At 41.1% G+C, this 26,891-nt stretch overlaps 1 protein-coding gene across 1 annotated transcript in view; it reads right to left on the reverse strand.

The window, feature by feature from the left end:
- Positions 1 to 143: 143 nt before the first annotated feature.
- Positions 144 to 26,891, reverse strand: part of LOC124554869 — a 107,677-nt gene continuing 80,929 nt past the window's right edge. Inside the window, exon 11 of the mRNA XM_047128538.1 lies at positions 144 to 961. Within this exon, the coding sequence (XP_046984494.1) occupies positions 144 to 961 (818 nt within the window). The remainder of the gene's footprint in view (positions 962 to 26,891) is intronic.

Genomic DNA, 26,891 nt, shown 5'->3' on the forward strand with positions numbered 1-26,891 from the left:
CTCTCTTTTTCGAAATTAAAGGTGCAACTTATATTCAGGCCAATTCGATGTGTATATAATTTATGATAACTATGAACAGACTTTGAAATTTGCCTACATCACACCAGGTATACTTAACTTATTTCACTGCCCCACACAGATGCTCATGTCCGGTGGAAGTCTCCTCTAGTTCCCCCACTTTTGGCCAGAAGCATTATTTCAGATATCACAATGTCATGACTCACAGCTTTGCACATATCGTACACTGTTAAGGCAGACACCGATACAGCAGCGAGAGCTTCCATCTCCATGCCCGTCTGCCCTCTACACTTTGCCGTGCCAGTTATAATCACACAGTTGAGAGCAGAGTCCAGTTCAATGTCCACAGCCACAGAGGATAAAGATATGTTATGACACAGAGGGATAAGGCTGGACGTCTGCTTGGACCCCACAATTCCCGCCAGGCGAGCAACGCTAAGTACCTTCAGGCCATTTTCTCGTATGAGTTTCATCAGTTCGGGTCCCACAAAAACCTTTGCTCGTGCTGTAGCAGTCCGTTCTGTCACCAGCTTCGAACCCACGTTGACCATTTTTGCCCTGCCAGACCGGTCAACATGAGTCCGACTTTCGGACTGTGCTCCCAAACTGCAGAAACGGCAAGAGAAGACAGAGGGCTGTGCTCTGTGTGTTTGTTTTGTTAGGAGTCCTGCATTGCACATAATGCTTGGGGCACAGGGAAGCAAAAGAAACTGTTTTCTAGATTCAGTCACTACACTCAAATTACGTGACAACAACTGAGACATCTGTGTATCCGACACAAACAGGGGCGAAATATTGGTATCTGAGAAGAAATACTTTTGAAAATCTTGTTTCTGAAGGTTTAACAACTTCCGACTTTGTGCCTTCACGACATCACTACAGCCATCAAGTTCAGGGCCACCTGGAACAAAAATACAAGCTGTAACAAAGAACTCTTCATAATCTGAAAATAGGAAAACTACAAAAGAATTTTTAAGCATTCGTGTTGAAACACCCCCGATTAATTCCTTTACTGGATTTTTGGTAATTTACCAAAGCCACCAAACAGTTAATTATTATGATATATGACCGTGTGCTTAATGGATGAAAGGCTATTGGTTGTTCTGCTGTGGTTTCAGGAGTATTTCAACTGAATGCGGCTGTTCTGAGACGGAATAGCTAATGATTGAAAGTTTGTCTATTGTTAAGAATCACAAAGGTTGTGATGTACAACTGATATATATTTCCTACTAACACACAAATTCTGAGGCAGTTGCTACCTTTGCCTTACACGTCTAATTGTGGTTATCTCTTTTTATTGATTGCTGATTTTCAGTACTTTGTCACACGCAATGCTGATGGTTAACATTCACAACAATCCTCACTGCAATCCATGGTTGTTGCTGGCCGACACGGTTGACGTGAAACACGTAATTTGGCACTTGTCACTTTCTGTTTCTTATCACTTGCAAATCGGCATTAGTGAGAGTCAACCCCATGACGATCAGGGGGACGTGCTCACTCGTCATACTCCAGTGAATTTTACCGTTTACAACTCACTCGACCACCATTCTTCCCCGTCTTTCCTGCTCTACTGCTCACTTGACACTCTACCATACTACTGCGCAGTCAGCACTAGTCTCACTGCCTACTGCAGAGCTCGACAATCTACTCCTGTCCGCTATCGACCTGGGCGTCAGATACTAGCATCTTTGTTTGTGGGATCACGGATCCCTTACAGTGTTCAAGACAAGTTCTTTGAACCTTAATGATCTGTTATGATTCTTTTCTTTCCTAAGCTAAGGTCAAAAATCTGTTTTGTCTGCAGAAGTGTGCAATATGAATATTACACAAAGTTGATAGGAACATCTCACATAAATCTCCTCAGTGGCTGTAGATTTCACAATCTTGCAGGAGTGGATATAAGGGGAGGTCGTGGCAATGGTGAAAACTACCACCCACTTCCCAAACAACATATTATACTGGGGTGCACTTAAGAAGGCAGCAGTGTGGTGCATTCTGTGCACAAAGAGATGGGGAATGCTTTATGGTGCTGTCTGTGTGTTCTCTCTCTCTCTCTCTTTCTCTTTGTCCCACGACTCACATTTCAGCCACTTCCAACCCTCGTATCTGGCACAGGCCACTGTGTCTGCTTCTGACTCTGCCTAGTAGAATTTATGCGGTCGGAAAGCTATCGCTGTTGCTTTCTAATGTAATACTTGTCATGTTTCCTTTATGCCAGCCATTGTGAACATTAATGGCTAAGTAACCTCATCATACCTAAATGCCTTGTATCGTACACGCACCCCAAAATGCACACTACAGACAGATGTGGCAGAATGACACGATGTCTTTATATTTCATACTTCACCAATTTCCAAATGCACACATAACTTTTGGAGAAGGAGGTAGCATGGAAACAGAAGTGTGTCAAAAATGCCAAGTTCTTCCAGCAATGACAAGCTACATTTAATAAAGGACACTTTTCAGTTGCTCGTGCTAGGGTCTGCCCACAAGGACATGCTTTTGGTCTGATTGACAACATTCCAGCCGGGTAAAGCTGCACACCACTGGGTTGAACATACCAGCTGTCAACAGATCCGATACAACAACAACAGAAAGAATGACTTCCCGAACACAGTTGGAAATCACTGATAGAAACAGTATTCCCCTCATTCACATGTGTTTGCAGACCTCTGTTCAGTCATAATGTTTATTGAAATAATGATGGTGAGCACACAATCTGACAGAGTTCAACTTCGTTGTTACATGGTTGTTCAGCTTTTTCCTTCTTTCCTCCTCCCTTTTCTCTTCCCAAAATCTTTTCATTCTTTGACTGTGTTCCTGTTTCCTTTGATATGTACATATTTTCTCTGTTTTCTTCCTTCCCTTTACTTCAAGTTTTATGTTCATAATTTTGATTCTGAATTTGTCTCTTTCATTCATCATTTCCATTCTGATTCCTGCTCGTTTTGGCATTCTTCTATCTCTTTAAACCAACTGGTTTTTTTGATTAAAGCATTTACTACATCCTAAATCCCTTTGTGAATCTGTCGCTGTTCATTGTGTGTATGTGTCCACAGAATGTTAGTCGGTGTTTTCTGATTGTGACTGAATCTGCATCTGTGTTCTTATAATTCTCTGGTTGATCTCTTCATACATATGCCATCTCTGTGCACTGCTCCAAAAAATTTTCTGAGGATTTTGCATTGTATTCTTTCTGCTTTGTGGTGCCTGGTCCACAGATTGTGGTCATTTCTGATGCGAAGAGTGCTTCTGATACTATAACTGTATTATAGCGCATGTGTTTGCCTTGTACTGAAATGTTTCTTTTATTACAGTGTGTCCATGTCAGTTTGTACACTTTATGAAGTTCTTTTGTTTGTTCTATGTTTTCTTCCTTCTTTGATCCACCTATTTGTATTGTTACTATTATATTGAATAATTTAATATATTTTTGTGTGTTTATTATTGTTATTAAAATTGTAGATGTCTGTCGTATGCTAACAGCGAGGTTGCTAGCGAGTTGCATTTTTGAGGGAAGCTGGGTGAGGGGGGGCGGAAACAATAACAAACTGTCACTCCCCCCCCAAATAACCCAACCCTGGATGCCAATACATTTGCTCTGTATAGGTGTTTGTGTCCAGAAGTATGAGTCAATTTAGCAAAAAAAAAGCATAGGAAAGCTTCATGTTCTGGCCCACATAAAAACCAGATGACCAACCACAGTGTAATCCTCTGCAATGGCATCACTGAAAGCAGTATGGTGGGAGGGGGAGGGGGGGGAGTCAGCACACCCTGTTCTGGTCACTGCCAGCTTTCTTGACCTCAGAGTCACTACGTCTCACTCCAACAGTTCCTCAATGGGCATCACAAGGCTTGGTGCACCTCGTTCCAGTCCTCCCACCAAGGAAAACCTCGGGCAGTACTACGGGTGAGTCGCAGCTGAGCAGCTGCCTTCCCCCTGTACCTGCAGTAGCTGCGAGAGGATATTTGTGTTACACATACGCTAAAACTGGTGTAGATGCCACAGGACACTCTTTGGAGTCTCACCTACAAGCACACGCTGCTACACACTTGACAGTGCTAGGTGGCCATGAGTTCTGGCTCAAAGTTCCTGCAACTGTGGTTGGAACTTCCCCAGTGTGACTCTCCCATTCTTTAATAGGGTATTTCAGTGTCCGGGGCACGTTCACATTGGACAACACTGTCCAGTACAGGCTGCTGTCTTCCACCCGTGCTCTCTTGCACTGAGCATTGCATCTTGCACAAGTGAGTCATAAGGACTCCCCTCTTCTGTATGTACACTAAAAAAGCAAAATTGTCTTTTCAGACGAAAAAGTAAAATTGTCTCATATCCACATTCTATCCTTAAAAGTATCCTTATGTCTGGGAGACGCAGATCCACCGAGCAGATCCCACCCGACGACCAGTAGCAAGACTGCAGCACAAGAGGCAGGAGTGCCATCTGTTCCCTTTGACGTTTCTGTCTTGCTTTGCCACCTATCAGTAAGTGATGAACCAGCTAAATCTGGACTTTGCTGCCACAAATCAAGAAGCAATGGCTTGGAGACAGCATGAGCTCATTGTCCAACTGACGGGTGGAAGCAACGCAACAGCAACAGCAACAGCAACACCAACATCAGTCACACCACCAGTGAATATACTAGAGAGGCCCTCAATACCACCGCAGTAGTCCTCGAGCTGGAAGTGACAGCTCCGTGGAACAAAGATGGACCTTTGAAGCTGCTGGGTCCAAAATGCAATCAGCAGCAACATACACGAACAACTGAGCCTACTGACTCACACGGCAAATGCAGCGTGCTTTTACCAACACCAGTTCTGAGCATCGATAATATGAGGGACCATACAAACAATTCTGCAGCACCTCAACTACACAACACTACCCCAGCCGCTACGCAGAACACTACACCGACTGGCTTCCCACTGGTCATAATACACAATTACACTTGCCTCGGCAAGCTAAAAAAGACATTTGTAGAATGTCACTCCCCACAATATACCAAACACAAAACTCACAAGGGACCGTGTATCACTGTATGTATGCAACAAAACAGATTGCACAAATCTCCTGAAAATCGTCAAAGCTGGGGGAATTGAGTATCATAAATATAACACCCAAGGGGGAAAAACTCGAATGTACATCGTGAAAGGAGTTGACACCACAACCCTCAATGACATTCTTCATGGTATAATCACAGCTCTCAGCTGGGACTGTGAGAGCATGAGATGAATTCTTGGATTCGTGACACACAGATTGCAGCCAAACTATTTAGTGGAGTTCGATGACACAGCTTACTCCTGCAACTTTCTGACGCAGATGCTCCTGCTTCACATGGTCGTAGTAGAAATATACACACTTCCGTGTGTCCCCCAACAGTGCCACCACTGCCAGCAGTTTGGCCATGCGGCACCCGATGTGATCTGGCACACGGTGCCGCAAATGCACTGGTAACCGTGTAGCACGACACTTTAAACTTGGTACAACTATCAAATGTACCAAATGTGGAGGGGTCCATGTGCAAACTACAGATGGTGTGCAGCATACAAAGAAGCTCTAAGGTGCAAAAGTGCCAAAGACAGACAAGTGGTAACCAGAACAGCTCCAAGACACTCCCCACCCCCCAAACCAGTAAGGTGTGGAATCTCTTTTACTGGCATTGTCAGTGGAAGTGGATGAACTGAGGATGCACAGAGCTCCACAAACTCACGGCACACTCCCACAACAACAGAACCACAACCCACACCTGCAGTGCTAGAAACTGCCCCTGTACTGATGACAACACTGCCGGTCCCAGACAACACCAAGTCAACTCTGTCTAGGACAGATTGTGACACTTGTGATATCACAGAAGACACACCCAAACTAGGGCAACCACAAACACACGAAATAAAACAGAGGTACCCAAAAAACAAAAGAGGGGACACTATCACACCACAACAAATACACCAACAACAGACCAGACAAACATAGGAACACATTAAAAGGAACAATGTAACTGTAACTCACACTCTTGCCCCCCTCACCAAAGCAATAACACAGGTGACCCCAGATGAAATACGAACCATGAATAACACACAAGCCAGCCCATCCAGTACACCAACATAAGGACCACCAGCCACCAACACCACCGCCAGCACCTTGGCTGACATAACAAACATTCTCACCACAATCAGAGGCATAGTGGAGACACTATACCCCACTCACATGGCTTAAGATCCTCTTGAGGCTCTTCATCGTAACACATGCACAAACTCATGACGGCTACACACAGCCAGTGCATGGCTGCTATACAAACTGCTATCACCACACTGCCCACACACTTCCATAGATAATACACCACAAAACACAAACAACAGTACTTTGACCTAGATGCTATTCTGGAATGCAGATGGGATTGGCAACAAAAGGGCAGAGCTAGCTGCATTTATGGAGGAGAAGGGAATCTGGAATGCTCTCATGAACAAAGCTGAGCTCCAGTCACACAAACAACTACTCTTCTCACGATATTACATCTACTGTACTGACCACCTGAAGGCACAACTGTTGGTGGAACAGCAATCTTCATATATTGAGACAAAGAATACACAAATATTAAGATCCCTGAACCTGAAAGACTAGAAGCCACAGCTGTTAGGGTCAAGTCAATTGAGTGAACACTACATTGATATCGATATACAATTGATCTGGTAATATCATAACAAGCGATATCAGCACAATACTCAACATAGCATAGTGACTAATAGCCACTGGTGATCTTAATGCTAAACACTCTGCTTGGAACTAACAAAGATCAAACACCAATAGCAAAAAAACTATGCGAACATGCACTGCGCCCAAACTACATTACACTAGTGCCAGCTGAGGTGACACTTAAAACAGGGAAGAGAGACTAAATGTGATAGACATTAGATGTGATAGGCATTATAGTCACAATCAACATTGAAATTATACATGATTTGGCCTCATCAAACACCTGTAATACTTTACTCGCAAGAAACACAGCAGTATGATGAATCTCACAGGATACTGAGCTACAAGCGTGTGAATTGGGCATTGTTCAAGGAAATGCTTGAAAAGTCGTATCCCACAAATTCCCAAAATTACACAATGCAGGAAACTTGTTGAAGCTGTCAAAGCCCTTACCACCGCAGTTCAGGATGCAATAGCAGGTACCATTACAGTACTTATACCACAAGAATGCTCAATGGCCCTGCTCCCAGAAATACAGGGGCCAATGTCAATGAGAGATCATCTCGGGAGATACTGGATGTACAAACATAGATTAGATTAGATTAGATTTACTTTCATTCCAATTGATCCGTAGTGAGGAGGTCCTCCAGGATGTGGAACATGTCAGAAAAACAACAATACATGACAAATATTTAAACTAAAACAAATAAGCTAATGTACCATTCCACAGGTCCAAGTGGAATGATCGTCATTTTTTAATGAACACTAGGAGTCATTTTACAAATACTATTGCACTGAATTTAAAATAAAAAAGTTTTATATTTATTTATAAGGTAAGAAACATGTAATACAACTACTGTAATACTTATTTACAATGAACACATTACTGCACTGAAATGGTGCAGAAGTTAGATTATACTTACACACACACACACACACACACACACACACACACACACACACAAATTTTCAGTGAACACATTACTGCACTGAAATTGTGCAGAAGTTATGTTGTACTTATATACAAATCAGTTGGTTTTCCTCAGAAATTCATCAATGGAGTAGAAGGAGTTGGCCACCAATAAATCCTTTAGGCTTCTCTTAAACTGAATTTCATTGGTTGTTAAGCTTTTTATGGCTGCTGGCAAGTTATTGAAAATGTGTGTTCCTGAATAATGCACACCTTTTTGTACAAGACTAAGTGACTTTAAATCCTTGTGAAGATTATTCTTATTTCTAGTATTGATTCCATGAATTGAGCTGTTGGTTTGAAAAAGTGATATATTTTTAATGACAAATTTCATTAAGGAATAAATATATTGGGAAGCTGTAGTTAGTATCCCTAGTTCCCTAAACAGGCTTCTGCAGGATGTTCTTGAGTTCACACCACATATAATTCTTACTGCACGTTTTTGTGCCCGGAAAACTTTAGCTTGGCTTGATGAATTACCCCAGAAAATAATCCCATATGACATTATGGAATGAAAGTAAGCATAGTATGCCAGCTTTTTCATTTTTATATCCCCTATGTCTGACAAAATTCGCATTGCAAACAGAGATTTGTTAAGACGCTTCAGCAGTTCTGTGGTGTGCTCCTCCCAGTTGAATTTATTATCAAGCTGTAATCCCAAGAATTTAACACCGTCCACTTCTTCTATCTTCTTGTCATCATATGTTAGACATATACTCTTGGGACACCCCTTACAAGTTCTGAACTGCATGTAGTGTGTTTTTTCAAAGTTTAGTGACAAAGAATTGGCTAGGAACCAGTGATTAATGTCTACAAATATTTTATTGGCTGATCTTTCTAAGACTACACTTGATTTGCTATTTATTGCAATGTTTGTATCATCAGCAAACAAAACAAACTTGGCATCTGGTAATGTTACTGATGAAAGGTCATTGATATACACAAGAAAAAGTAAGGGCCCCAAAATGGAACCTTGTGGGACCCCACATGTAATTAGTTCCCAGTTGGATGATGCCTGATAGCTTGATACATGTCTCTTTCCTAATAACACCCTTTGTTTCCTGCCAGAGATATAAGATTTGAACCATTTTGCAGCATTTCCTGTTACACTATAATATTCTAGTTTACTTAAAAGGATATTGTGATTTACACAGTCAAATGCCTTTGACAGATCACAAAATATACCAGTTGCCTGCAATTTTTTGTCTAATGAATTAAGTACATTTTCACTGTAAGTGTAGATAGCCTTCTCAATATCAGAACCTTTTAGAAATCCAAACTGTGACTTTGACAGTATGTTATTTGAGATAAGATGGTTATAAAGACGACTGTACATTACTTTTTCGAAAATTTTTGAGAATGCTGGCAACAGTGAAATTGGACGGAAATTTGATGCTATTTCTTTATCTCCCTTCTTAAACAGTGGCTTAACTTCAGCATATTTCAGCCATTCGGGAAATATTCCACTGATAAACGACTGGTTACACAGATAGCTTAATATGTTACTTAGCTCAGAATCACATTCTTTAATTAACTTTGTTGATATTTCATCATACCCACTAGATGTTTTTGATTTTAAAGATTTTATGATGGACATTATTTCTGTTGGGGTAGTGAGGGTCAAATTCATATTATGGAAGTTACTTGAAATGTCTGGTCTAAGGTAATCCATAGCAGCATCTACCGAACCTGACAACCCCATCTTTTCAGTAACAGTTATAAAATGTTTGTTAAAAAGTTCTGCAACACTATACACATCTGTCACCAATGCATCATTTACTCTTAATGCTATTTGTTCCTCTTCATGTCTGGTTCTACCGGTCTCCTCCTTCACTATATCCCATATTGTCTTTATTTTGTTATCTGATATGACTATCTTTTCCTTGTAATATATTTGCTTTGACATCCGTATTACAGTCTTTAATATTTTGCAGTATTTCTTATAATGTGCTATAGCATCAACATTGGAAATGTTTCGGATTGACAGATACAGTTTTCTTTTTGTTTTACAAGATACCCCTATTCCTCGAGTAATCCATGGCTTCTTTGTACACTTTGCTCTAACCTTGGTAAGTTTTGGGGGAAAGCAGTGTTCAAATAAGGTAAGCACTTTATTAGCAAAAATGTTATATTTTTCATTCATGCCATGAGCACTGTAAACATCAGTCCAGTGAATGTCTCTGAGGAGTGTCCTAAAATAATCAATTTTTGGCTTACTGATTACCCTCTTGAGCTCAGATTTAACAGATTTTATATCCTGTTCAGTATTAACATTTAACAGAAGGAACTGCATGTCATGGTCTGAGAGGCCATTGACTATTGGTTTTGTAATATAATTTTGTTCATTTGACTTTTCTATAAAGATATTATCAATGGCTGTTTGTGAGCAAGTGGTTATCCTAGTGGGGAACTTTACTGTGGGAATTAAGTTGAATGATAGTGTTACTAACTCAAATAGGTTCTTATTGGGAGAGTCTTTAAGGAAATCTACATTGAAATCACCAGCAACCACTATTTCTTTGTTTTTGGTTGTTAAATGGGCCAGTACAGCTTCAAGGTGGTTTACAAACAGATTAAAGTTACCTGCAGGTGCTCGATATACACTTAATATTATGAAAGATTTTTTGTGAAAATCTAATTCTGTTGCACATGCTTCCATATGCTGTTCTAGGCAAAATTTATGAATGTCTATGTTCTTAAATTTATGACAGTTCCTGATGAATGTGGCAACTCCTCCTTTCTCCATTTCTGATCTACAATAGTGAGATGCTAACCTAAACCCTGTAACACTTAAAAGTTCTATACCAGTGGTCACATGATGTTCAGAGAGGCAGATTATGTCAGCTGGGTTTGAAGACTCTAATTCATCTATGCAGATAGTTAATTCATTAATTTTATTTCTCAGTCCTCGAATATTTTGATGCAATAAAGATAGCTGACATTTCACATTGACTGACTTAAAATTGGATGGAGTTAAAATATCTGCTGACAGTTGAAAATTCTTAACCAATGGCTGTTTATGTTGATGTAATAAGCTGGAATTATGTTTTTTGATTTCTTTCTCAAACTGAAGGTTTGTCTCAGTTCTAACCTCTCTTAAAATTTGTTTTCTTTCTGTCCTCCCTACCCTAAAAAAGGGTCTTTTCTGAATCCTATAACCACTGGTATTTTACCACTCATGACAGTGCCTCCCCCCTTTAACTTTCCTGCAATTTCCCCAGCCAATTTACCCTTCCCCTTCCTGTTGAGGTGAAGGCCATGCCTAGTATAATCCCACCTACTGACAGAATCAACATGAACCACACCAATGTGTGACCCCGCACCCGACATGAGCAGCCGTTCCAGCTCCAAATTAACTCTCTTGACAGAAGAGTTCAAATGAGGTCAGTCATGGCGCCCAAGAACAGATACAAACTCAACACTGGTATGCCTCGATGCTGATGCAATCTTCGCCAGGTCACACTCTATGCTGTACCCAGGATCTCTGTCAATACTGTTACCTGCCCCACCCACTATAACCATGGTGTCTTCCTTAGTGAAATCTTTGCAAAGTGATCCTAAATCCTCTGTCACCTGCTCCAGACCAGCACTAGGTTTAAAAAAATTGGTGACCTGGTATTCTGATCCTAGTTCATCCTGCAAGAGTTGGCCAACACCTCTTCCATGGGAACTACCTAACAACAACACTTTCTTTCTCTTTACTGATTTCCCTACATTCTTACTTTTCAATTTGCTGCTGAAAGTTTGTTGTGCCCTGTCTACACCTGTAACTGCTTGAGGCTCACCAGCTTCTAACTGAAGCAACAGGTCAAATCTATTTTCCACATTCACCATAAAGCTGTCAGACGAAGTTCTAGGCCTGTTCCTCCTGTTGCCTGTTGCCACTTCCCACCTCTCTTTACCCTTCTCCCTCCTTAACCTGTCAAGATCTCCCCTGGCCTTGTCTAACTCAGCCTGAAGGGCAGCAATTTTCCCCTCCTGTTCCAGTATCTTCCTATCTCTACTACAAATCCTACAAAACCACTGATGAGTCTCATTTACTTCCCCTATTCCCACGCCACTACAGTCACCCACATGGAAAAAACTACAGCACCCATCACACCAAAGCCCCGACCTAACAATTCTACGGCAAGTCAAGCACTTTTCACTCATGATAAACGTAATAATTTATTAAGAATAAGTCAGTTAAATTACAGATAAACACGAAAATATGGTTACACAAATTTGGCCTATACGCAACTGTGTGTAAACAAAAACAAAAGTGCAAAGTTTCTGAAACAACAAGTTAAACTTTACGCTACTTTCCGGAAATGCTAGTTAAATAATGAAGAGGTACGCTAAGTTAAATTGCTGGAGAGAGCAAGGAACAACTAAACGAAATTCTATAGATTTGCTGCAGCAGAACGTAAACAGAAAATACGACTGTACGGTCTTTTCGCGTTTTCTGCTATATTACGTAATGAGAAATGAAACCTTTAATGGTACACTTAAACGGCACACTAATACACTTATTTACCACGTAATCAGTACTAATCTATGTGTTTTATAATCTAAAATAACTTATCTTTACGAGAACACCAAACCTAGCGCTAGTCGCTTGGCTGCAGCATATTAGCAGGCTCCAGGGGATCATACAGGCTAAATTAAAACTTTTAAAACCACAAACTGGGACAAAAGACTCGCAGGGCTGCACACCACATGACCTGGAGTGTGGCAAATAGCTGCCCACTCCACCAAGAAGAAATACTACACACCAAGTTTACAAATACCTTACAGACCAGCATACTCCATGGAGGGGAAGCATGAGCTGATGACCAGAACACTAGCAACATCATTCACACTGAATCTGGCTCCTTCCAATCCAGCACTGCTACTTGAAATGGACCAGGAGGTTACATGGCCTGTAACCCAGCCCAAGTGCAATGTAACAATACATACTGCTACACATGAAATTACACAGGTTATTAAGCACAAAACAACTAGAAAAGCTCCTGGTCCCAATCACTTTCAAAACCATGTCACCCAGGAGTTCACGAATAAAGCTATAGAGCATCTCGCACATGTGATGAATACCATTCTACAACATCAACACTTCCCTGTCCTGATGTTCAGGAAGCCAGGGAAATACCACTCCCTACCACAAAATTATGGAGCCATCAGCCTGCTGAGCTCCCTGAATAAGATTGTTGAGAAGATGATTCTCAAACATCTTACTATGCACTGCAACACCAATGACTCGCTGAGACTGGAGCAATTTGGATTCAGCAATCACCACTCCACAACACAACAACTCCTCCGTGTAGTAGAACATATTACACACACCCCCAACACCATAAAGCTACAGGAGCACTGTTCCTGGTCTTCAGTCATTTACGGAACAATCGTCTCATTCGCAAACTCTGCACTGCTAGTCTCTCCGACGAGCTTGTACACCTTACACACTCATATCTCACTCACAGAAGCTTCAACACCGACATTCAGGGCAAACAGTCAACACAACACAGTATACAAGTGAGAGTACTCCAAGGCAGCATCCAAGGGCCCCTCTTGTTTAATCTCTATGTCAATGACTTTCCAACTGAACAAAACACAATGGCAACCATCTACGCAGATGACACTACCATCCTAGTGCAAGACTGGAAACCATCAGGCATAATTCGCAACTGCAAACAAAACTGCCTAGCTGGAACGACAGTGTGTTAAAGCAAATGCTGACAAGTGTGAAGCAGTTCTGTTCACTGACAAACCATAACAACTGCACAATCATTAAGTGTTCTGGCATACCCACAAGCACTGGAATGAAAATTAAGATCGCAAGAGCAAAGAAGGCAGTGAACACACCGTCAGCGAATAGCCCACTGGCAAGGACCACACCACAATGGGAGCAGGCCCCTAGACAAAGAGAATATAAGTGCCACTCCTGCCAGCCTCGGCCACTCAGTATTTGGACAGGATTAGGACAGTATACGGACAGGCCTAGCGCAGAATGCTACAATAACAGTTACTAGTGATCCACAAGCTGTGTGTGAAACTTGCACGAACATTGTATATAGCAAAGGACTCGGATTTATACTGCATGTCGCCTATTGCTTGCGACACCATTGTAAATTCCAGGTCAAGCATTGTCAAGCTTCTTATTTGTAATAAAAACTATTAATGTTGTTTGCTTGAATTGTTGTATAGCATTTTGAGAATGCAGCATCCTTTAGGCACCCTATATGAGATGAGTGGGTAGGACCCCACATTAAGACTGCAGACAAATAACACTACACACACGCCCAATACGTTTCAGTGTGAAAGTCAAATACTTCAGTGACAGGCCAACTGAGCAAATGCAAGGCTCAAACAGTGTTACTCTAAGCTCAACAGGTAAAGCACACTGAATAGGAGGATATCGAGGTCCGTGTACATGATACTGATTAGACCCATGATGATACATGCAGCTGCAGTCTGGGGTTACGTGGCTCTGACCGCCTGTGCCGCCTACAGGTGATACAGAACGAAGTGCACCACAGTCCACACACACTGTCGACCTTCACAGAGAATACTGCCTTGAGACTCACACACAGATATTCAAAAAACTCACCACACTACTGTACAGGAACTTGAGACACTCTGACAATCACTTCATTCTTAACCTGGGAAACTACGACCACAACCACGGGTGAAAACACAACTGCTGAAAAACACTTCTATCTAGGGACAATTAATCACCTGTGGACAGCACAAGCTCACAGACAAACTAAACACTGGTGAATCCCTGCATTACAGCAAAACTAAATGGCATTGCCAGCTGCAAATATCTAGCTGACCAACTGGCAATACGGGAAAGCAGTATTGCACACTAAACATAAACATATCCAACCAAACCTCTTTATGGCCAATTGACCACTCGTATAATGACCTTGGCATGTTACAAGTACAGATGCTGCAGGTGGCCCAGGAGAAACTCAGGTGCACAGCCCAGGAGTACCCCTCCTCAATAGGACTGACACCCGTAAAGAGCTTAGGGTTAAGAAAACTGTTTTATATTCAGGTGCAACACCCTTTTAACATCTCCCAGCCGAAATTAGGAGCAATCTGGAAATCCCCAAATATTCAAATTTAAAGTAAAAAATGTTTTATTAGCCAGTCCACCAATAATTTACCTGGATATGTGAATTTACCTACCTGTCCCACCTCAGATACACAACGCACAAACACTTTCTAACAGAAAACCATATTTAGCCATGCAACATATTCTCTAGGACCAGACAGGAATGGTAGATGGTTTACTCCACAGAGGGAAGCTGGCAGCAGCTTTGGAATGCCTTTTGAAGTGGTGATTCCATCATAATAATAGCCTATGTGCAGGTACGGTTGGTTCTCCACGGAACAGAAACTACTGTACTGGTCCCAACGTGGCATTGACAGCATAAAGGACATTGCACAGGAAGGAAGTATATGAATTTATCAGAATAAGTTTAGATGACAGTGTCCTGTGTAGAATTAAATGCCCATTTAGCATGAAGTATTAAATCAAAATAGTGGCAGAGCAGTTTAAGTAGCAGAGCATTGGCTTTTTTCAAGTAGTTGCTTCTCTGTATATTTATAAAAATAAAATGATGTAGAACTGATCCCCTTGAATAATGATTAATGTGAGCAGATTAGTAGTAGATGAAAATGGTTGTTAGTAGTTCAGTGGCACTTCTCACTTACTCGTTTTACACCCCTGAAGGCTCTCATCGGTGATGGAGCTGTTGGAATATTACATGTGAATGAATGGCTGAACTCGATAATTTTCAAGGTATTCAATATTCTTGTACAGTGCATTCAAAACAAAGTTATATAAAAATGAAGAGGGATGTGTACTTCATAAACTGGCTTGACAACAAGCACACAACGAAGCAGTGTGATGTAGCTTACTCAAGCACCTCAGCTTCGCAGGAGACCCTGAGGCAACAAGTACACGCATCATGTTTGCTCACTGTTTTTTATTGCCTGTGCTCGAGCACAGTATGAAATGTATTAATTTCCTTCTCCAATCTGTGGCTGCTTCCCATCTCTAATTAATTTGTCATTAACAGGATGTTAATTGTAATATTCCCTTTAATGAACTCATTTTCAGCAAATTGCTAAGCTGGTAATCTTCCTTTTTGTATTGAATAATAATAGTAACTCTGACATTTACATGAAGAGGCATACCAGCAGCAGCAGTTAGCTGTCTTTTAAACTTCATTTGATGCATCCAGAACATTGGAGATATACTGCAACGTCAGTAGGACATATTTACTGAGAAAAATCATACACGACACACTTGCCTCCACTGAACGCATCCACACCCATTAATGTACAGGCAAGAATCCACAAAACCTAACATTCTAGAAGTGGAACAAAATGAATAATATTTTTCAAATACAGTGCTTAAAAAAGTTTCACACTGCCCCCACAGCTTGCATACTTTGTTTTTAACCCATTTGTAGGCACATTTTTTGTAGCAGCCCTGTAAAGTTAATTGTTTTGGTATCATTTTAGAAGTTTCAACTAAATTTAATTTTTGATTATTTTATTTTTGTGATTTAGGAGCAAAAAACTATAGTAGTAAGTATACTTCCCACTGTCTTTAGTAAGCTGTTATGAGTTACTACTACATGTGAAAAAAAGGAATTTTCTGTTTTTATTTGACTATCTATTTTACAATCCTAGAAACTTCATTTAACACTGCTTAAAGAAACGAGCTGAGACAAGTCACAATAGCATATATTGCAGAATGAAACAATGTGTTCTGTTGTAACAAGTGACAACAGCACTGATGTCATGACAAACAGACACCAGTTGTTTAGCATATTATCACAAAAGGTCAACCACATCCAGAGGAGGTACAACATTTTCCCAAGAGCATAGTAAAACAACTAAATTAGTGGTAAGTATGGTCAGTTGGTGGTAAGTATCTTTTCTGCAGTCCAAAAAAGAAATTAATTTTGTGGTAAGTATATTCCCCTTGTATCACGGAAAAATTACTTTGGTAGTAAGCATACTTCCCAGTGGCCTTCAAAACAACATTATTTGGTGGCACGTATATTTGCAACTGCTTCTGAAAGGAACAAGTGACATTTAATGACAATTAAAAGCTACATTTCATAACAGACAGAAAGTTCAGCTGGTGCAGCAAACTAACATCAGGTGCCAGGTGCATACAGAGCTCGTATGATGTGTTCTCAGGAATACAGTAAAGAAATACAGTTGATGGGAAGTACACTTCCCACATCCTGTGAAATGGTTAAATCAGGAACTTCTCTCAAAATATATCGAGCGAGGTGGCACAGTGGTGAGCTCACTGGACTCACATTCAGGGCAACTAACAGTTAAAGTCCATGCATTACTCTCCTGTGGCAACCTGTTCATCTCAGAGTAGCCCTTTCAACCTGAGACAATGTAGGTCGAATGAATGACGATACAGCTACAGAAGTTCGGTGCGTGTGGTAAACTTAGCAGTTAAGCTTTACCACGTAGTCATTGCTATGCGTCAGGCTCTCCATCCATATTTATACTAGAGAGCCTCTTTCACGTGCGTCGTCTGGTTTGAATTGATTGCTTATTTTTCTTTGATCTGATAAGTGCCGTTCTCTTTGTTATAGGTGTTTCCGTCACTCTAAGCTCAAAACGCATTATCATACTGTGCCATGCATTGTTTGTCGCATTCTGATTATGCGTGTTTACGGCCTGTCGCCGCTAGCGGGATGGCTTGCTTTTGCGCACGCTACTGCCGCTTACAATTAAAAAAAAAAAAAAGAGAGAGGAATCATCTCATCAGTGAAACAATGGCAAGAGACTGCTGTTTGTTGTTACTTACACTGCTGGTTTCTTTGATAATGATCAACAAGAACCATATAATAGACTGCATATGATAGATGTTCCAAACAAAAGTTTAGCGAAAAATTTTCTCCGTTTGAAAATTTTTGCAGATGCCTCTTTAGTGCATTACATTCTGCACAGAAATTAGAGCCATCTTAGGTTTAAAAATCTAGTCAGTTGCCGTGCTTCATATCTGACTGTATCACTATTCAGCATAGGAATAATACGAATATAAACATGACATGATATATATATTCTTCCGCGTTTGCTGTTGTCTCACTCTAGTTTCATAGTTTATTAGGAAGACAGGATTTAAATGAGATAGCAGGAAACATGTAGGAATACATGGCAAAATGTTTACATTCGAATTATTCTTATGGTGAAGAGAATACTGGATGTGATTCACAATTCACAAAAGTTGCTATTAACAACCATCTCTTGTCACAGGTAGGACAAAAATTCAGAACGTAGACTTGGCCATATTGACAAACATCCCAAACAGTCTTCCAGTCAGATTTTCATAGTACATTGAAAGGCTGCAACATTCGGAGATGAAGAATACGGAATTTGTATTTACTTCGTTGGATAAAGTATGGAAATGCAGTGGTTGAACCTTGGGGCAGAGAAAAAAGCTCGTCTTCCACCCCCACCCCTGTTTTTTTTTAGTTTGTTTACTGACGCATAGGTTTTGGCGCCAGTATTTATCTTTGTGCCTGCAAAGCATGCCTGTGTAGTGCTACATATATTCGACGGCAGAAGTTAGTTGTGGCGGCACCTACCAACATTTTTCAGAACTTCCGCTTACTTTGCACTTGATTCTAAGCCGCAGGCAGTGTTTTGGATTACAAAAACCGGAAAAAAGTGCAGCTTAGATTCGAGTAAACACAATTATGTCTTTTTTGAATCTCGGGAAGCATATTTGCCAACCACTTAGTGGTTTTACAAAGCTTTTGGGAATATATATTACCATCTGTAGATGTACCTGGTATCTTGTGATAGTACACTGTACCAGATGCATAAAAATTGCTACAACAAACAGTTTTTGTTTATTGTCAGATCACTACTATCGTCACTTGTGTAGTTGGAAAAAAAAATTGCCTCATTTTCACAGAGGAAAATAGCAGCTCACAAAAGGGCTCTAGGAGAAATACACTACCACTACAGTTTTTGTACTAAACCACAAAAATAAAATTACAAAAATAAATAAATAAACAAACTGATCACATGTCCAATATAACATCAAAAAATTTGACGTTGCAAAGGGATTAAAGCGTTAATGCTTAAAGACTGCCCAGGCATTGTTACTTTACAGTAAGAATGCTTGTCAGCATGGAAAGTTACCACACAATTGGCAAACGCTACAGCGACATCAAATGAACATTCCACAGCCTTTGCAGTAACAAAATGTTAAAAATCAGCACTACAGAGATTGCTCAGAGCCAACAACAACTGATGACTGCTAACTTCAAATTATAGCTGACAGGTAATACCTCGGGAACTTACTGTAACTGCACTGTGACTTTTTTTGCAGATAATGGGGAGAGCTGTGTTGACTCACACGGTACACAACCATCTCGACACATTCAGTGGGGTCTCTAGGTGTCCATTATGTACTACAGTACAAACCCCCAGGGAATGTAGTGCACAAAGATCCGTGGTGTACATGGAAACCGGTGGATGGCAAGCGACAATATTTTTAAGGAGCACTAGTGAGAAAATTTAGAGAAATGGCTGTTGACGCTGACTGCAGAACAATCTACTGCGACTAATGTACATTCCATGTAAGGGCCATGAAGACAAGTTTAGAGAGATTAGGGCTCATTCAGAGGCATATAGACAAGTCATTTTGCCCTCACTCTGTTTGTGGTGCAACAGGAAAGGAGATTACTAGTGGTGATACAGGGTGTCCTCCAGCGGAACTTGGATCAGTGGTATTGTATTCCTTTCACAATAAGTGAAGCATTTCTTTGATACCTGATGATCCTTGTAGAAGGGTGCGGAAATGGCCAGGTACCAATGCATGTCTCAAGTGTGAAGACCCACAGATTCAGCACATAGTTGAGTCAGTCTGGTTTTGGTCTGGTGTCACCTATGGATATCAAATGCCTCTAATAACTAGTAAGTATAATTTGAGAGCTGTGCAGTATCAGAACTGAATCCTCCAACCTACTGTCTAGCCAACATAATGTCAAAATTTCAGCAATGGGTCTCTCGACTAATAGTGCACTATGGCATAGGTCCTGTTCTTAGCATGCATTTATTGTAATTTCCTGCTTAATGCAAAGTCCTAAGCAATTGGAAAAAAGCACGGTAATTCCTGTATATAAGAAGAGTAAAAAAATGGACCCACATTACAATCCAATATCCTTAACAATGGTTTGCTGAAGAATTCTTGAATGTATTTTCACTTTGATTTCCACGAGACAGAAAAGCTTCTGTTCACAAATCAGCACAGATTTAGAAATCATCGTTCGTGTGAAACTCGACTTGCTCCTTTCTCACAAGATATCCTGCAAATCAGCGATGAAGGGAACAGGCAGATTCCACATTGCTGTTTCTAGAAAGTGTTTGCCACAGTGCGCCACTGCAGACTGTTGATGAAGGTCTGAAATTACAGATTAGGTTTCAAGATATGTGAATGGCTCGAGATGACTTCTTGTGTAGTAGAAGCCAGAATGTCGTCCTTGATGGTGAGTGTTCATCAGAGGCAGGGGTATTGGGGTTATTCTCAGGAGTGCCCCGGGGAAGTATGATAGGATCACTCTCATTCTCTATACAGGGTGTTACAAAAAGGTACGGCCAAACTTTCAGGAAACATTCCTCACACACAAATAAAGAAAATACGTTATGTGGACATGTGTCCGGAAATGCTTAATTTCCATGTTAGAGCTCATTTTAGTTTCGTCAGTATGTACTGTACTTCCTCGATTCACCGCCAGTTGGCCCAATTGAAGGAAGGTAATGTTGACTTCGGTGCTTGTGTTGACATGTGACTCATTGCTCTACAGTAACAGCATCAAGCACATCAATACGTAGCATCAACAGGTTAGTGTTTGTCAGGAACGTGGTTTTGCAGTCAGTGCAATGTTTACAAATGCAGAGTTGGCAGATGCCCATTTGATGTATGGATTAGCACTGGGCAATAGCCATGGCGCGGTACGTTTGTATCGAGACAAATTTCCAGAACGAAGGTGTCCCGACAGGAAGACGTTCGAAGAAATTGATCGGCATCTTATGGAGCACGGAACATTCCAGCCTATGACTAAGCGACTGGGAAGACCTAGAACGACAAGGACACCTGAATGGACGAGACAATTCTTCGTGCAGTTGACGATAACCCTAATGTCAGTGTCAGAGAAGTTACTGCTGTACAAGATAACATTGACCACGTCACTGTATGGAGAGTGCTACGGGAGAACCAGTTGTTTCCATACCATGTACAGCGTGTGCAGGCACTATCAGCAGCTGATTGGCCTCCACGGTTACACTTGTGCGAATGGTTCTCCAACATTGTGTCAATCCTCATTTCAGTGCAAATGTTCTCTTTATGGATGAGGTTTCATTCCAACGTGATCAAATTGTAAATTTTCACTGTCAACTTGAGTGGGCTGACGAGAATCTGCACGCAATTGTGCAATCACGTCATCGACACATATTTTCTGTGAATGTTTGGGCAGGCATTGTTGGTGATGTCTTGATTGGGCCCCATGTTCTTCCACCTACACTCTATGGAGCATGTTATCATGATTTCATACCTGTGCTGCTAGAACATGTGCCTTTACAAGTACAACACAACATGTGGTTCATGCACGATGGAGCTCCTGCACATTTCAGTCGAAGTGTTTGTACGCTTCTCAACAACAGATTCAGTGACCGATGGATTGGTAGAGGCCGACCAATAGCATGGCCTCCACACACTCCCAACCTCAACCCTCTTGACTTTCATTTATGGGGGCATTTGAATACTCTTGTCTACGCAACCCCGGTACCGAATGTAGAGACTCTTCATGCTCATATTGTGGACGTCTGTGATACAATACGCCATTCTCCAGGGCTGCATCAGCGCATCAGGGATTCCATGCGACGGAGGGTGGATGCATGTATCCTTACTGATGGAGGACATTTTGAACATTTCCTGTAACAAAGTGTTTGAAGTCATGCTGGTACATTCTGTTGCTGTGTGTTTCCATTCCATGATTAATGTGATTTGAAGAAAAGTAATAAAATAAGCTCTAACATGGAAAGTAAGCGTTTTCGGACACATGACCACATAACATATTTTCTTTCTTTGTGTGTGAGGAATGTTTCCTGAAAGTTTGGCTGTACCTTTTTGTAATATCCTGTTTAGACTGGTGGTCCAAAACATTATGACCTGCTTAATAGCTTGTTTGTCCATCTTTGGGACAAAATACATCACTGATTCTGCATATCAGGGATCAGACAGCTTGTTGTTAGGTTTGAGGAGGTATGAAACATTAGATGTCTACACACAGGTCTTGTAATTCACGTAAATAACATATCACTGATTTGCATACGTGGTAATGATGCTTGATAGCGATCCAGATGGGTTCTTTAGGTTTACATCAGGCAAATTTGGCCACCAAGACATCAACATGACGTCACTATAATGCTTTTCAAACCTCTGTAGCATGATTCTGGCTCTGAGACACAGACATTTACACTGCTGAAAGATTACATCGCTGTCGGGGAAGACATCAAGCATGAAGGGACATAGGTGATTCACAGCTGTCAGCATGTCTTCGATTACTACATGCAAGTGCAGGAGAATGTCTCCCAAGCATAATGCTGCTCCCACCAGCCAGCATCCGTGGTGTGCTGCACATTTGGAGCTGCCATTCACCTCAATGATGGTTTTTGTGGAGACACCTACCAACCTAGTGTAGCAAAAATGGGATTCACCCAAAGAGCCAACATTTCCATTGATTGATGGTTCAATCCGAATGGTCCTGTGCCCACTGCAATCACAACTGATGATGTTGTTGGGTAGACATGTGAACATGTAGGAGTGGTCTGCTGCGGAGCTCCGTGTTCCAGAATTTACAATGAACAGTGTGCTATGGAACACTTGTGCGTGCACCAGCATTGTGCTACAAATCACCATCTATCCACATTGCAGCCAGACATGCCTCCAAACCCCAAGTACTGTGAAGAGTCATGGATGTCTAATCATTTAGCACCTAGTGATAGATAGCTCATGAACATTTGACCAGCACTGCCGCTTTTGAGATGTGTGTCACAGGCTCAGCATAATAATAATCTGCCATTTATCAAAATCACTTATCTCAACTGATTTCCCCATTTGCAGCCCATATCTTCCCTAAAGTGAGCCCCCATCTGCGTCTGCTCTATTTACATATTTTTGTTACTGCATCACATGCCCCCAATGCCACCAGGCAGCATCCAACTCGCAGTGGGCAGTGGTCATAATGTTTTGGCTAATAAGTGTACATTAAGGATCTGACAGCCAACGTGGCCAGCACTATGAGGCTGTTTGCTGATGACGCTATTGTGTATGAGCAAATGTCGCCATTGAGTGACTATAGGAGGATATAAGATGACTTGGACAAAATTTGTGATTGGTGAGATGAATGGAAGCTTACTGTAAATATAAAAAAATGTAGGTTAATGCAGATGAGAAGGAAAAAAAATCCCATGATGTTTGAATACAGCATCAGTAGTATGCTGCTTGACAGTCATGTCAATTAAATACCTAGGCATAATGTTCCAAAGCAGTAAAACATGAAACAAGCAAAATTGGTTGTAGGGAAGGCAAATGGACAAATTGGTTTATTGCAAGATTTTAGGAAAGTGTAGCTTATCTCTAAAGGACACAACACTAGTGTGACCCATTCTTTAGCATTGCTTGAGTGTTTGGAATCTGCACGACATTGGATTAAAGGAAGACATTGAACCAATTCAGAGATTTGTCACCAGTAAGTTTGACCAGCACATAAGTATTATAGAGATGCTTCATGAACTCAAATAGCAACCCCTGGAGGGAAGATGATATTCTTTTCACAAAACACTATTAAACTATTTAGGTACCTCGTACTTGAAGCTGACTTTAGGTCGATCCTACAGCGACCAATTTACAATTCATGTAAAGGCCACAAAGACAAGAGAAATTAGGGCTTGTACAGAGGTATATAGACTATCATTTTTCCTAGCACTATTTGTCAGTGGAACAGGGCAAGAAATTACTAAGGTGGCTTGTGGGGTATGTACGTAATTTTAATCAGCATGATAGATACATTTTTGTACATGTTTACTTTCAAGGAACTTTGTTGTGCTGTTCTTTTTTAATAAAAACAAATACAAAGCTCGTGTGGGGTATGTATGCAATTTTAATCAGCATGATGGATACATTTTTGTACATGTTTACTTTCAAGGAACTTTGTTGTGCTGTTCTTTTTTAATAAAAACAAATACGAAGCTCGTGCTTATTCACTCCATTCCTGGCTGATGAAAGTATCTATTGTAATTATCATCTTTCTCATGTTCCCAGTACCTCGGAAACTCTCTGTCAATTGCATTTCTTTTTATTTGGCATTTATGGTGTGGACATCTTGGAATTCACGAGCATCTATTCTGTTATCAGAAACATTACATTCTCTTCAGACCATTCTGCTGCTCAAAGATCTTGAGTTGAAGACAAAAGTTCACTGATGAAACACCAAAATTTAGCTCTTTCTCTCCTGCTCTCACCAATGCAGAGATGATGGAGACTTCGTTTGACAGTTCATCGAAGGACTGATAATGGGCAGAACATGAGTGAACACCTGTGAATGCTAACCAAATGCAACAGAATGGTGTCTGCTTGTGCTCAGCTACTGTTCAGAGCCACAGAGAATTCTTGTTCATTTGTGTCCGCTCCAGTGAAAAATGAGTTTCAGACCTGCAGTCCAGTCTTTTAAGTTTAGCAGGCAGATGGATCAGTCATGTTTTGGGCCAGTATGGTATACAGATGTCTGACACATATCATTTCTAATGAGGCTATTTGAGGGCTGTGCAATTTGATGACAGGATCCTCGAAACTACTGACCTGTCATATAGTCGACATTTGGATGATCATTGGTTGTGTTTCAAGATGACAATGCACAAGTACACCATGGGATATGAATGATGGAGGAAATCAAAGTCAAAATGAGGGCAGCTCAGTCTGTATTATTGTAAAATATTAGGAGAGAGAGAGTCACAGACATGATATGCGAGTTGAGATGGTAATCACAAAAAGAAATACTTTTTTGCTGTGGCAAGATCTTTTCACAAAATTCCAGTCTCCAACTTCATCCTCCAAATGCAAAAACATTTTAATTTTCATAGCACTCACCTTCATAGGGAAAAATGATCGTTATAATAAAACACAACAAATCAGAGATCACACAAAGCAATTTAAGTGTTACTTTTCCCCACACATTGTTCAAGAGTGGAACGGTAGAGAAACAGTATGAAAGTGGTTTGATAAATCCTCTGTCAGGCACTGATTTGTGAAATGCAGAGTAGTCATATAGATGCAGACATTTCATATCCCATAAGCACGGTGGTTGTGGAGGTCTAGTGGGTAGCGCACTAGACTCCAATCAGGAGGTCCTGGGCTCGATTCCCCATAAAACATAAAAGTGGGGATTTTTCCTTGTTCCAGTGACTGCAGGATCACCCCAGGTGACACCAACCTGCTATCAGATGATTCCTGGGGATGTTTCCCAGGGGTAAAAGGAAGCTGGGGTGATAGGCCATAACCCTCTCCCTCCTAGTGCCACGGTGAACAAAGGCTGCACCCTACCTGCTGTCAGGACAACAGCCCAGTCACTGCCTGCCATCATAGACCTTACTTTAACTTTTATGTTGTAAGCGTCTGAACAATTACTTTAACACAGAACATATACAGAAATGAACAAGACCAGAATAATTAACATATTCTGTTGGATTTTCTGTTGCGGCTATATCATAAATTAAACAACAACAGAAAGACATCTTCAATCAATTTTCTAGAATTCATGACATAAAAGTATTGTATAAATCATTAAAACTCTACTGTACTTTATCGAAATTGTAATACTCCTGGGTAGATGCCAACGTTAGCATGCAGCTAGAGCCAGTGTTGACATGATTTTTAAGCTGTTGTCCACATCCAACTAGATGAATAGCAGACTGGTATGCACACCCCACATCAGTTACATGATCCTCAAACATTTTGAAAACATTCTCACACTTTCACACACGATAATATTAGATACATACAGATACAGGGTACATACCTTTCACCCTGGTGTGGGTTGGTAGGTTGGGGGGGAGGGGGGAGGTGGCATGGAAAGGGCATCTGGCCACAATTTACCACTAATACTGCCAAATCCACATTAACATGCTGAGACTGTGATAGCAGGGGATAAGAAAAAGAAAAAGTAAAATGTATCAAAGTTGTGAGGTAAAAGTTTGTGCCCACTGCCAGAAGAAAATTCACTCCAGATTTAATGTTGCAACAGTGCATATGGAGTACATGAAATGATCACATTTACAGATCAATACTGCAAATGCTTCTCAGCTAGCATGTATCGACCCATGCCAAAACACACACATTAGTATGTGGTGTAGCCCTCACTGGTGACAATGCAGGCACTGACTATAGCATTCAGTCGATAGTACAGATGGCAAAAACTGTCCTGAGATAAATTATGTCACACATGCTCAATCTGTTCAGATAGTTATGTAAGAGTTGTTGGTTGACAAGTTGCATGAGTCACTTCTCATCCCATGTTCCCACATGTGCTCGGTTGGAGACAAACTCGTAGAACATGGTGGCCCGGGAAGTCACTGTTCATCTTTCTGAGAACACTGAGTTTCGTGGGCAGTGTGTGGGTCAACACTGTACTGTTGGAACAGTACATTACCTTCCAGTTGCAAGAATGCAAAAATAACGGGTGTAACATCATTCTGTATGTACCAAGTGCAGAAACACCACAGACGAATGAGAGTTGTAGTTTATCGCCTGGGGTGGGGCCACTGTATCTTGGACTAATGCACTCTACAAGAGAGTGCTCACCAGATTTATGTCATTTGCTGATACGACCATCACTTGTCTGCGAGCGGAATCTGCTTTCATCACTTACAACCATGGCGTGCCATGCCATCCTCAAAGAGATCCTCTGATGGCACCACTCTAACCATGCATGTCAGTGCTGAGGCACGATTGGAAGACGGGATAGATGTGTGCACGTCCGTAACGCAACTGGCAATAACTGCTTCGCAACAGTTTGTGTTGACACATCTGGGCCTCACAAGACCTTTTATCTGTGCTGTGGTAGCCGTACGATCTGCAACTGCTGCCCTTTCAGTACAACAATCCTAGTGAGCATC

The sequence above is a fragment of the Schistocerca americana genome, chromosome X (genome assembly GCF_021461395.2).
Source record: "Schistocerca americana isolate TAMUIC-IGC-003095 chromosome X, iqSchAmer2.1, whole genome shotgun sequence".
Classification (NCBI taxonomy): Eukaryota; Metazoa; Arthropoda; class Insecta; order Orthoptera; family Acrididae; genus Schistocerca; species Schistocerca americana.